Source organism: Cynocephalus volans, chromosome 3 (assembly GCF_027409185.1).
Source record: "Cynocephalus volans isolate mCynVol1 chromosome 3, mCynVol1.pri, whole genome shotgun sequence".
Classification (NCBI taxonomy): Eukaryota; Metazoa; Chordata; class Mammalia; order Dermoptera; family Cynocephalidae; genus Cynocephalus; species Cynocephalus volans.
This window is the reverse complement of record NC_084462.1, coordinates 22,978,895-22,992,414: the sequence shown is the minus strand read 5'-3', so window position 1 is coordinate 22,992,414 and position 13,520 is coordinate 22,978,895. Positions and strand designations below refer to the sequence as shown.

The window sequence follows — 13,520 nt, the reverse complement described above, 5'->3', positions numbered from 1 at the left end:
CCCAACGCCACATGTGCATGTATACATAAGGTGGCCAAAGTCCCAGAGAGCAGATGTCCACCACAGGCTGAGGCCCAAAACATGTTCAGCATTCCACATTCCATCCTGCTCTTCTGATGGGGGAGGCACCCCTGTTATATACTCCTTTCTGAGCCAAATGACTTTATATGTCAGTTCAATTGAGAAATTCAGGTCTACAATGAAACCCCACAAGGTAATATCAAATAAAGTGGTCTTCTTCCATCAGTTCCAATGACATAACCCTGCTCCTGAGCTTAGGTGAGCTGAACTGAGCTATCACCTCAGCAGCATCTCCACTCCCTACGCTCACCCAGCAGGGAGCATGCTTAGTCGTTACCACTGGGGCTCCACAGAGACTGGTCATTCCCTCTTTGGACTTGAGTTTTGTCATCTATGAAATGTGGCAATAATAGTTCCAACCCCATACGGTGGTTGTGAGGGGTAGATGCCTGGCACAGTTAGCTATTCTTATGGTAATGTGTTGCATTCAAGGCATGGCTAACACACCCCTTTTCAGGAAACCTCTCAGGTGACTGGCTCTACATTAGAGGCTTTCAAATTTTTTTAATCACAACTCACACTAAGACGTATATTGTGATCTAGTATACACTGTCACGTAAGTCATGAAACAATACTTACTATGTGCAATGCAATCTGATATTTTCTCGTTTCATTTTTTAAAATGTCAGTCATAACCTTCTAAATTAATTTTACAACCCACTAATGGGCTGATTCTCAATTTGAAAAACTGCTTTAGGCCATACTTCCTACCCTTTCCTGAACAGACCTGGTGTATTTGTTTCCTACTGCTGTCATAACAAAATTACCACAAATTTAGTGGCTTAAAACAACACATATTTCTTTTCTTACAGTTCTGGAGGTCAGAAGTCTGTCATCAGTCTCAAAGGGCTAAACTGGTGTAGGCAGGGCTGGTTCCTTCTAGAAGCTCCAGGGGAGAATCCCTTTCCATGCCTTTTCCAACTTCTAGAGGCTGTTTACTTTCCTTGGCTAATGGTCACTTCAACCTGTGATTCCATCCTCATATCTCTTGACTCTGACCCTCCTTTCTCCCTCTTATAAGGATCCTTACACTGGGCCCACCCATACTGTAATACAAGATAATCTCTCACCCCAACATCTTCAGCCTTAGAGTATGGTGCTCATAACACCAAGGTCCACGGTTTGATTCCTATACTGGCAAGCTGCCAAAAAAAAAAGACCTTCAACTTCATCACATTTGTAAAATTCAAAGGTTCTGGGGATTAGGACGTAGACATTTTTGGGTGTGGGGGGGATTATTTTACCCACCACACCTAGTATTAACATTATACACACACACGTACCTTAAGTAAGGTAATCTTATAACTTATATCCTGATCTGGACTATTTTGCACAGGGTAGCTTTATCTCCTCAGCTACACTTCAGGCACCTGGGGGAACCCTGGGTCTTCACATTGTTGTCTTCAGGGTTGGGCACACACAGGATCTAAACCATTTGTGTGACGATTGCTGGGCCAAACTGGAGTTATTCCTAAGCAATTAATCTGAGTTCTGAGGCTGGCCCCAGTTTTTCAGCATAATATTCTGGAAAGAACTGGCAATTTTTTTTGCAAGTGGCCAGTTCGGGGATCTGAACTCTTGACCTTGGTATTATCATAACACAGTTTAACCAACTGAGCTAACCGACTAGTCCTGGAAATCTTGGTTAGCAGAATCCTTCAGACACTGCTTCCTTCCCTACCTCACTCTGCTATTGCTAAGGGTCTTCAGGGCCTACTATAGGACCAGTGTCAAGCCTGAAAGCAAACCCCTAAGATTACTGGGTATCTAACATCAAATACAAATCCTGCATTACCCCATGATGGTTAATTTTAGATTAAAAATTAATAGATTTATAGTGTTAATTTGACTAGATTAAGGAATACATTGAAACCTGGTAATGCATTATTTTTGGGTGTGTCTATGAGGGTATTTCCAGAAGAGATTAACATGTAAGCCTGAGTGGACTGGGTGGGAAAGATCTCCTTTAATATGTGTGGGCACCATCCAATCCACTGGGGTCCTGGAGAAAACAAAAATGGAGGAAAAGGCGAATCTCTTGCTCTATTCCCCTGGAGCTGGGATAAACTCTCTCTGTTGTCTGTGGACACCCGAACTCAAGACTCTTCAGCCTTTGAGTTCCAGGACTCACACCACAGGCACCCCCAGATCTCAGATCTTTGGCCTCAGACTAAGAATCACACCATTGGCTTCCCCGGTTCTGAGGCTTCCAGACTTGGACTGAACCACGCTACTAGCATCCATTTGCAGATGGCTTATCATCGGATAACTCAGTCTTCATGATCACATGAGCCATTTCCCCTTATAAATCCTGTCTTGTATATCTCATTTATTTATACACATATCCTATTGCTTCTGTCTCTCTGGAGAACCGTTGGCTAATACAACCCCCATTTTACACTCAGGCTCAGAGATGTCAATTCTCTTGTTCAATGTCATACAACTTGGTAGAACTATGTATAATTTGACACCAAAGTCCAAAGCCTCAAATCAAAGGAGTTTGGCCAGTATCTTCTGTCAGCAGCCACCCAGAACACCCCCAGATTGGTAGTCACTGTGAACTGAGGCCTGGTCTGAGTCTCAACAGTAGGATGAAAGCAGGAGGGAACTTCCACAATCTCACAGACCCCAGCACTACAGTACAGCACTGTAGGTTTCTGGCTTCTGCGACTGGCGGCAGGTGGGGGGGGGCTTCTTCCCTGGGTGACAAGAATTAAAAAAAAAAAACAAATAAGAAAAACAGGGGCTGGGGCCGAGCCCGTGGCGCACTCGGGAGAGTGCGGCGCTGGGAGCGCAGCGACGCTCCCGCCGCGGGTTCGGATCCTATATAGGAATGACCGGTGCACTCACTGGCTGAGTACTGGTCACGAAAAAGACAAAAAAAAAAAAAAAAAGAAAGAAAAAAAGGAAAACAGGGGCTGGCCAGTTAGCTCAGTTGGTTACAGTGCAGTGATGATTCCCATACCAGGTGGCCAGTTGCCAAAACAAAAAACAAACCAACAAAAACAAAACAACTTTGTGGTTATTTAATTCTTGGAGGTAAATTAAGTAAATTTTGTTTTCTTTTTTTGTTGTTCCTTTTATGGAGTACACTGTTTCTCTAAAAATCTCTGTGCTTGCTGGCTAAATCATGTGATTTAATAAAACCAAAAAGAAATTCTTAGCCAATTCCTGTTTTATGGCCGGCTTCTGTCTATCCTTCTCTCTGTATTGACAGCCTTGCTGATGCACTGCCTATACAAACACGTGTACACAAAGGAGCTCCTGCCACTGGTGTCCAGAGAGGACACTGCAGCACACGGGGATGAGGCAGGGCCACCAGCCCAGCATCCCTGGTGGTAGGATTCTCCTCTGGAGGGAAGAAAGGATTCCAAAAGGGCAAAATTAATCTTCTTTTGAGAATATCTTGATGTCCTTTGAGAAGTATTGTTCTCAGTATCCTAGAACAGAGTTGTGTTAGAATCACTGTTCTGGTTATCCTGTGCAGTGAGATCAAGAATGTGGCCATGCTCAAGGCTACTCTGTACTTATTTATGTTGTTATTCATTTATATTTGTACCTCTTAAGATTCTCAGCCTTGGAATGTCAAACTTCATGTTTAAATGAAAATAACTCAGTTTGGGCACAATAATCTCTAAATCAAGAAGATAACCTTTCCCCTTTCTCTTCCCATTGCACACTCCCTTGCAGCATGCCCTCTGCAGAGCACCATTGGGAGTGGGCTGCCCTGCCATGGGCACAGGGCACAGGGGCCAGACCTCAGACCTTAGGGTCTCCCATAGCAGGTTTCCATTTGGGCTTGGCTGCTTAGCAGAGGTGGGCTTCTGTGGTGCTCAGATGCAAAATGGGAACAGTACAGCTGCTCTGCAGAAGTATTGTAATGTTGAGACAGCATTCAATAAATGCCTCCCCCCACCTCCCCATAAATGATTCTTTTTGGTTAAAGGTTGTTTAGGACAGTGCAGTTTAAGAAACTGAGATTCAAAGATTTTACCCTAAAAATGAACTAATCTAATCCATATTTTTCTACTAAAAACGGAAATAGTATAAAGAAACAAAACCAAAAGTATATTCAGTATTTTTATTTAATTTTCTAGCAGACAATTCACATACCTCTCTCACCCTTTCCTTTAAGTTAGTGTGACAATTTTTTCATAATAAACTACTTAAAGAGAAGCTTTGGTCAAGAATGGAATGAAATAGCAAAAACAAAACAAACAAATCAAACCGAAACAAAACAACAAAACAAAAAAACCACTGCTGCTTTTAAAAAACCAACATTTTCACCAATTATATTCAAACAAAACCATACAACATTTGCGCGATATGTGTTTTCAGTGTTTCCTTGGGGGCTGGCTTTCCTCACCATCATGCAAATGGCGGAGCTGCAGTCAGCCGCCGTTTTCATGCTGGATCACGGAGGCTCACTCAGCTTCACATTATCCGGAGGCCCTGGATAGAAGACTCTAAGGTCTTGGAAAAGGCAAGAACAACACTGATCACTACTGAGGACTGTCCATCCTGGCATTTTCCTCATGGTACTATACTATTCCCCCTCCTCCTCAGTAGAGGTGCAGGTGCACATCCCCACCCCCAAATCTGGCCCTGCCTAACCTCTGAGATGGGCTCGCTCAGGACTTTGCCTTGCAGAGACTCTCCAGGCCTAGGCTCTCCCACAGCTGGCCTATCCAGGACTCTGTGCCTCTTGTACCCATCGCTTCCGTCCACAGGCTCTGAGCACACTCCTCTGTATTCTTAAGGCACATACCTCCTCTCGTATCACTGGCCCTACTGTCTATGTGCCTCTTCACTATGCCTAAGTGCCCTGATGGCAGGTACACAGCAGCCAGTCCAGTACACATCACGCAGCAGGAGGTGAAAGTTGTATGGATTAAAGAGAAAAATGCACTGGGACCTCCTGGCTCATACAAGAACAAAAAGAGAGAAAAGGAGCTGGCTTGAGGGATCAAAGAATAGAGGGCTGAGCTGTAACTGCCCAGATTGTGATAATTACAGGAACAGAGATGCCCAGGACATAAGGCATGGGAAGGTAAAAAGGAGAGTAGAGACTTTAGAAGAAGACAGTTTGTTTCCTCAAAGAGTATTCTGGAGGCTCTTCGATACGAAGTATTTGACAAAGCACCATGGAAATGCACAGGTAGTGGCAAAACTGTAAACACTGACCTGTTTTGGAGGTTAACAGTCAGGAGGAGTTAAATTCAGAGCCACACACAGAAGCCATCTTTTTCTCCTACCTTTGCTGTTCCTTGTCTCACCCACCATCCACCAATCCCCAACTAGAGTGTGTGGACTCCTCCTGGATTTGTCCCTCATTGTCAGTATGACCTTCATTCGGTCTCCTCAATCTCTGTCCAGGCCAGAACTTCCTGGCCACACCCCCTGCCACTGGGGGAGTTCACATCCTCCTCACTTGTTCCCTGGACTAAACAGCCTCTGCCCAGACCCCACGGCTGCCCAATCCAGGCTGCCCATTCCTAGAGTCTGGTGCCTTTCTACTCAACTTCTGAAACAGCTCCTCACTGTCTGCAGACAAAGCCCAGACACTCTCCTTGGCCACTCCATGGCTATTTTTTCTAGTTCCATCTTGTGCTTCTATAGGACCCACACCACAGGCAGTACCTTGAATATGGTGTGGGCTCTCTGAGCCCTGACACTGCTCTGTATGTGCTGCTCTTGCAGCTTAGTATGCCCGCTTCTGTATTCTCAAGGCACCATCCCTGTCCCCCCTGCAAACCCCACTGCATCTGAGATGCAACTCAGGTGTGACCTCTTCTCTGCAGTATATGCAGTCCATGCATCCCTCCCAATTCCTCCATGTAAAAACAGAGGCATCAGCTTCTCTTCTGGGGCTCTAGCTAATCTTCCCACCCAGCACCCGGAACCTGTCTCTCTCTTCCACCAGACAAACACCTCCTACAGGCTGCCTTCACCTCCATATCCTCAGCACCCAGCACCATGCCTGGCACCCAGCACGCATTCAGTGAAGGTTTATTACATTAATTAGTATAAACCATAAAAATGCATCTATATAATTAAATGTTGGCTGGTGCCAGAAACAGGGCCTGCTTCAAAAACAGCACTCAATTTTCCTCAGTGAAGAAATGGACATCGGAAGCATGTATTTCATCTCAGTGAGAACGGGTGGCTCCCTTCTGCTGATGACTTGTAGGTTTTAAAGAGAACTGCAGTGTAATGTCCTACATTTCTGATGTGCACTGGATTTGACATTTTGTTGCAAGAAAAGAGAAACATTTTTTTCACAGGAAGAGTTTTAACACAAATAAGATTTGTTCTCAAAGGTAGAAAATACCTTGAAATCCCAAATTGTCATGGCTCCATCGATGCCAGTAGTGCAAAATTTGCGACAATCTTGCTTGTCCACCTCATAAATAGACACTTGGCTGACGAAAAGAAAAAAACAAAAGAGTGTAAAGTATGTGGTGGAAGTAAGCCTAACCTTCTTGACTAAGTGTAAGGGCAGTTTAAGGAAATGAATTGTCTTTCAACTCCTGAATATTAACTTGTCCATCAATATTAGGCTGCAGCAATCTGACTCAATGTGCAACACTTTATTACCAGATGTCTAGAAAAGACAAAGTGAAAAGGGAGAAAAGTTAAGAATCTGCATTAGTGACATGGAGAAACATGGATGAGCCAGCCCATACATTGAACAAATGCCTGGGAGCAGGCTGTGGGCAGGACCACAGCAATGATGGAGATGGAACAATTCTTTTTTTTTTTTTTTTTTAAAGCTAGAGGCATGATGAAGCATGCCTGAAATCAATTGGCTCCAGACAAAATCTCCCAAATCACCCTCCAAGACAGCCAGGGAATACAGGCCCAGAGCCCACCTTGCAGTTGAAATTAATCATTATACATGTTAGCAGCAGTCAGATACACCCCCAGATTCCAACCAAGCAAAGCAGAACATATAAGTGAAACAACTTGTTTTAGCCTGGTTACCTGGAAAGCTTTCAAGAAAATCAGTTCCATAGCCTAGACAATATTTTTCTTTCTCCTCAAAATGTCTAGAACTTATCCCTGTAGGGAAGGGGATGGCAAATTATGGTACACACTGCTTATTTCTGTACATCCTGTGGGCTAAGAATAGCTTTACATTCTTAAATGGCTGGAAAAAAATTAAAAGAAGACTATTTTCTCATGACTAGAAAATTACATGAAATTCTAATTTCAGCATCCATAAAGTTTTACTGGAACACAGCCAGCTCCTTCTTTTATGTATTGTATGCGGCTGCTTTCGGGTCACAACAGCAGAGTTGAGAAGTTGGGACAGAGACCATATGGCCCCTCAGAGCCTAAAATATTTACTATCTGGTCCCTTAGAGAAAAAGTTTACTAATACTGCTCTAGGGCAAAGAGAATCTAATTTCTGCAAATAAAAGTCAATTATCCAATCTGTAAAGGTTTGTCTTTTTATTTTTCACCTAAAGTCTCAGAGAGGCAATGAGAGCTGCTTCCTTCCTGACACAGTCTGCACAGAAGCTTAAGAGATATTCATAAGAAATAACATTGAATCATTCAAGACAGAGAAACTTGAAGAGTGTGGAGAAGTAATTTTTGCTATGCCTTCACGTTCTTTATTTTTCAACAGAGCACAGACATTCTCAGCCTATTTTAATTCCAGCTGCCTCTTCCACTGAACATGAAGAAAAGTAAACCTCATTTAAGAATAATTCTCTCAAAGAGAAAGTCTAGAGGTTTCCATCATTCCTCCCACCATCAACACTGCAATAAAAGTCTCTCAACACAAAAGGTTTAGTCAAAAAGAGAAAATCCTGTGGTACTCAATTTGAAACACAATAATTTATATGAAGAATATATACCAGCCACCTGCCAAATAAATAAATAAGAATATATTACATTTCTCCTCTAGATTGAAAAAAAAAAAAAGCAAACTTTCTGGACAAAACATAATTCTATTGTCTTACATAACCACATATGCCTGGTGAAAAATCAGTCAAGACACTGCTCAGCTTTGACATAGTAATGCTAAGGAATTGTTTCCCTAATTCAATGATCGTCTTACTTGTATATACTACTTGAAATCCATGGTTGAAATGATAGCTAGGATTACCTTTTCAAACAGGATATAACTATACTGCCTGTCATGTGTTCACTACCAGAGGAACATGGCATTCAGGAAGATCTCCTTTTGCCTTTTCTTGTTGAGAAAGTGAGCCCTGGGAAGAGGCTGCCCTGACAGGCCCCACCACCTTGCAGTCTGCAATAGGATCCGCACTTGTCCTGTTGGATGCCTTGTACCATCTGCACCTTGAAAGACAGAATGACTAGGGGGTGGCGGTTCACTCTCTGTCATAAGCTGAAAATAAGAGCCTGGCAGTTGGGAAGATACAGACATCACACTGTTCTTGTTCCTGAAGGGATGTCTGGGCCTGTAGTACATACAACTATTGTAGAAACCCAGTCAGGAAACATCGAGGGGAAGGAGGTTATCTTGTTCACCTAACCATTTCTTTACAGATGGTTAGGGCCCTGGCTACATGGGCCCCCGATGGCTGATGGCACCTACGTGATGCTATTCTGGTGCAGTGTCTCCAAGGCTGTATTGCGGTCCTCAGTTGTAGCCCTCTTGTCCATGTTGCGGAAGCGTTCCATGGCAGACATGTTGCGCTGAATGCTCTGTTTTGGAATGTCTAGCTTGGAGACAAAGGTCAAGCAGCCACGGTCATCATAGTTAAAGAGCATCGGGCAGCAGTCATGGCCCTGAAACAAGACATCAGTCAGCCCCTGGAGGGCATGTTGCCCACCTACCAACTCCTCAGCAGAATGTTCACCACTACAGGCATTTCTTACTCTTAAAAGCTAGCTCTGTTTCTTCTAAAAGGCTGTTCTACTTTGTGCTAGTATGACAGAGCACGCATTGTTCCTGATCTGGGGAATTACACACAGTGCACTATAAGGAAGAATGAAGAGAAATACTTACAGCAGCTACAACGCTATTCTCCGAGACAAATGATACACTCAGGAGTGGCAGGAACTCTGTTTTCAGAGTTGAGACCCTGAACACAAGAACACTTGTTACACCAAGATGAAATGAACCACGCAACTTCTTTACAGACACAGAAAATGACAAAGGACCCATTCACACAGGGGCTTCTGCAGTATCAACAAACACTTATGTTTAAAAGGAGCCTCATGACCTCTATTTGTAGGAATCTTAAGCATCAGGCAGCCCTGAGGCAACCTTTGGAAACTGAGGCCTTCACCCCTCCTGTGATCCGCCCCATTCTGAGGTCCCTCCCACTCAGGACAAACTGGTTCCCAGGGAGCTTTTGTTCTTCCTGTCTGTGCCTTTACCCCTTGCGCCCTTCCACCCTCAGCACTGGCTCTGTTCCTCTTGCTCATCCAAAGTCCACCCCAGGCTTTGAAGCTCAGCTCTGATGAGATCACCTTCATGAAGCCTTCCTGGGCCACTTCAGCCTGAAGTGGCTTCTCCTTTCTCTTATCTCCTAGAGTTCTTACTGTCACTATCGCTGGAGTGAATGCCCTGTGCTGTAATCCTTCCTTTGCCTGTGCTTATTAGGGCTCTTAAAGAGCTGTGACCACACAGATATGCACTGTGAGGCACTGTGTTGGGAATCAGAGCTACCAAGACAAACAAAACACAATCTGAGTCAGCTCAAACTGTGATGGGCTGTGTGTGTGCACATGTATGTGTGTGCATAATAGTTATTTGTTCCTGTACCTGGCAAAAGGTTATGGCAAGCAAACACATTAGTTGGTGTACTAGTGGCACCTAACTCCATGCAAAAGGTGATGCATTTTGAAAGCTAACTGTATATGCCTCAGAAGACCCCTTAATAAAGTTGGTAATGCATCATCTTAGGTCCTTACTGTAATATACTTGACTTTTACAACATGAAATATTTATGTTGGAGAAGGGGAAGGGTGAGGATGTAATCTAACTTGCAGGACTGGAAAAAGCAAATAATAAGAAAATACATTGGTAGACAGGGACTTGAAATAAGCATATGCTAAGAACTTACTATGTGTTACAAGAAACCATATAAAAAAATCAAATATGCTGGCATCAAAATATCAAATTATTATCGAAGGTCAAAAAGCAAATTACTGTACAAAATGTAAAACATAATCCCATTTGTGTTAAAAATGAAAAGATATATAAGTGCCTATAAATGTATAGAAATCTTCTGGAAGACTACGTTTATAATGGGGTGGAAATCTTTAAAAAAAAACAAAATTAAGGGCCAGCCGGTGGCTCACTTAGGGGAGTGTGTTGCTGATAACACCAAGGCCGCAGGTAAGGATCCCTATATAGGGATGGCCGGTTAGCTCACTTGGGAGAGTGTGGTGCTGACAACACCAAGTCAAGGGTTAAGATCCCCTTACCAGTCATCTTTTAGAAAAACAAACAAACAAACAAACAAAACAAAATTAATGGGCTGGCCAGGTAGCTCAGTTTGTTAGAGCTAAACCTTACAATAACTCATTCTTTTCAGTCTTGTCCCAGACTCCAGAATCATAGTCAGAATGACTGTGGTCCTCTGGGTAGAATGCTATCAGCCAGATAAAACAGACATGGGCCAAACATGAACACAGTAACTCCTTGAGAAATAAATAAATAGTGTCATAAATACAAAAGAACAACAAAAAAGTGGTTAGAGTTTGGTGTTACAACACCAAGGCCAAGGATTCAGATCCCCAGCCAGCCACCAAAAACCAAAAACCTCACCACATTTAATTTTTTAGGAAAAAAATATCATCTCTGGAATGTCATGTTTTGCTGCCACCATACATCCAATGTGACTTATTCTCGATACATCAGTTGGCAAGTTGCAAAATCTTTAACAGTGAGTTACCTTTAGCTGCCAAGGAAAAGGATTCACCAGGAAATAACAAAGATTCATAAGAGGAAAAGAACTACAATTTTCTCTCTTCCTCCAACATATAATGGGCAGCTATGAACTCTGATGTCTGATAAAGTTCTTGAAGGCAGAGCAGGCACCTCACTCACAAATGAATCATCACTATTTCAGTGCTGCCAGCATACACCAGGTTAAGCGTTATTGAATGGACGTCTCAAATTAATGGAGTCACACCACACAGTAAGAACATATCTCCTATTTAATTTAAGGCCAGTGGATGACATTTACATGTCATAAAGAATTCAGAGTAACAGACTATACTGGCCATCTTGAAGGGATGCTTATCAGTAGCAAACCAGGAAGGTTCTTCAAAGGAATCATCATCAGTACTTTCATTAAGAAATGCTTCTGGATGTTAAGACCTAATTCTTTAAAATTTCCCAAACCAATCATTTAAATATGTATCTGTAACCTTAAAGGCTGCCTTGTAGTTCTGTTCGGGAGTTTTATGCTTGTGTCCTGTTACCCAGGAATGAGCAGCCTTAGCCCAACTGGTGAGAGATCCTAGTCCCTACTCCCCATGTTCCAAACAAAGGGTAAAATACTCACTGCACACTTTTTGAGGCATCAGCAACAGACACAGTGCTGTCATGGCTGACCCAGGCCAGGCGGCTCCCACTGGCAGAGAAGCTGACCCCATGGACCCAGCCACCAGTGCCACTGCCACCAAACTCTGACATCAGCTGACCAAAAGGCATCTTGTTGCCCCAGGGTGTACTGGCTGGCTTTTCGTCTACTTCTTTAATGTAAGCAGAAAACACTCTGCAGTTTAAAGGACAGGGAGAGAGGGAAAAAGCAGAAGAAAATATATGTGTACAGAAATAGGCCACAGGCAACTACTAGAAGGTATTCCAGACGTAAAGAGGTTGACTAGTAAAAGAAAAAACAAAACATGATGTACAAGTTCAGATACACAAACCTCTTGTGACAAAGAATGGTTCTAAGGGCTGCCTACAGGCCAGTCTATGTTTGGCAAACCCATACTCAATCCACAGAGATTCATGAAACACCCACTGTGTGAAAGGCTCTAGGTGCTCCTAGGGCATGGTTCCATCCTTCCCTCATGGACTGCACATTCTGGGGAGACCTTGCTGTCCCATCCCTCCTTTGCCCATGTCAGACCTTGCTACGTGACCTCAGCATTCTTTCCTGTCTACTTCACCATCATCCCATACAGTCAACGGTAGGAGAGAGGAAACTACCTGCCACCCCACAACAAACCAATGGCATTAACCCATTTAAAGACAGAAACCCAAAGAGAAAGCCAAGGGAGGCCAGTGAGGAAGAATGGGCAGGCTACATAATGCTGTCAGGTGATGGGCAGGGTTCCCCCAACCCTCAGGCTCACTGACCAGTCTTTGTGGCAGGAACAGTCTGGGGTAAGGTGGGTCCTTTACAGCTGGGTATCTTCAGTCTTTTTCTAACTCGCTTCCTTTATCTAATTCCGTGCAGCTCTGTGTGAGATGTTTTTAGCCCAGGGTTAGAAAGTGAAAGGGACAAAGGAGAACAGTTGGAAATCTACTCTTTTGGTCCCTTTTGCACTCCAATGCTGTTTCTACTTTGACCATCTTCTTCTCTTCAGAAAACTTCTAAATCTAAAGCCTCCCTAAAAGAACCAGGTATTCCCCTCCACCTCCCCCACCAAATGACAATGGCAGCAGAAGCTCTGTAAGAGGCAGGGCGTTAGAGAGCCAGAGGCCAGTGAGTTATCTGTACTTTAGATGATGTGACATTAGAGACCTTGTGCTGTAAATAAGCATCACAACAGCAACTGCTTTAGTCACAAGAGGCCAAGAAAAAAACGGTGGTTGTTCTCACCTACCAACTTAAGAATGCAAATGGAATAGACCCTTACCCACAGTACCACAAGTAAAAGTTACTTGTGGAAATTAATATTAACAAAAGAATCGCAATCTATTTTTACAACCAGATTTTCAGACATACAAGAATCCAAGTGGTATGGTTTACCTAGTTCCATTTTCCAAGGGAGCTTGAATGATGCTGGATAACAGATAACAAATAACAAAACTCCAGAACGTAAACTGCCTCTATACTACCATAACCCCATTCCGACAGCCAAATTCACGCAATCTTTTTTAAAAAAAAAACCTTGGGGTATTCAGGAATACCTGGATATAAATTACTAGCCAGGTTTTCTGGAAATTCTCCACATAGCTACTGAGGAAAGGTGCATCCGATCTCGCAATGCACCATGTAATCAACTTGAAGCAACATTTATTTGCTTTCTTTTCAGCTAAGGGGGAAAAAAAGCTTTCCTGATAAAGAACAACTTTAAAAAGCAATTACATCGTTTTATCCTTAAAGCTCTTAACAAAGTGGTTGCATTTCTTCTAGCCTCATGCTAATGACAAATAAAAAGCTTTAACTGAAAACTACAGGACAATAATAGCTCAGCAGTGCACTTTCTAGCTATGTTTTGTTAATCTTAGTTTCACTCTGGAATTTGCAGAGTCTGCTGCCTGGAATATA

The 13,520-nt window shown here is 43.1% G+C and overlaps 1 protein-coding gene across 2 annotated transcripts in view; it reads right to left on the bottom strand.

The window, feature by feature from the left end:
• Positions 1–4,148: 4,148 nt before the first annotated feature.
• ARPC1A (actin related protein 2/3 complex subunit 1A) overlaps positions 4,149–13,520 on the bottom strand; it is a 29,687-nt gene continuing 20,315 nt past the window's right edge. For both annotated transcript variants that reach the window (XM_063089089.1, XM_063089090.1), the window contains 5 exons: positions 11,580–11,792; positions 9,068–9,143; positions 8,654–8,847; positions 6,413–6,503; positions 4,149–4,554 (listed from right to left, as the gene is read on the bottom strand). In XM_063089089.1, coding sequence (XP_062945159.1) covers positions 4,516–4,554; positions 6,413–6,503; positions 8,654–8,847; positions 9,068–9,143; positions 11,580–11,792 — 613 coding nt within the window. In that variant the 3' untranslated portion in view covers positions 4,149–4,515. The remainder of the gene's footprint in view (positions 4,555–6,412; positions 6,504–8,653; positions 8,848–9,067; positions 9,144–11,579; positions 11,793–13,520) is intronic.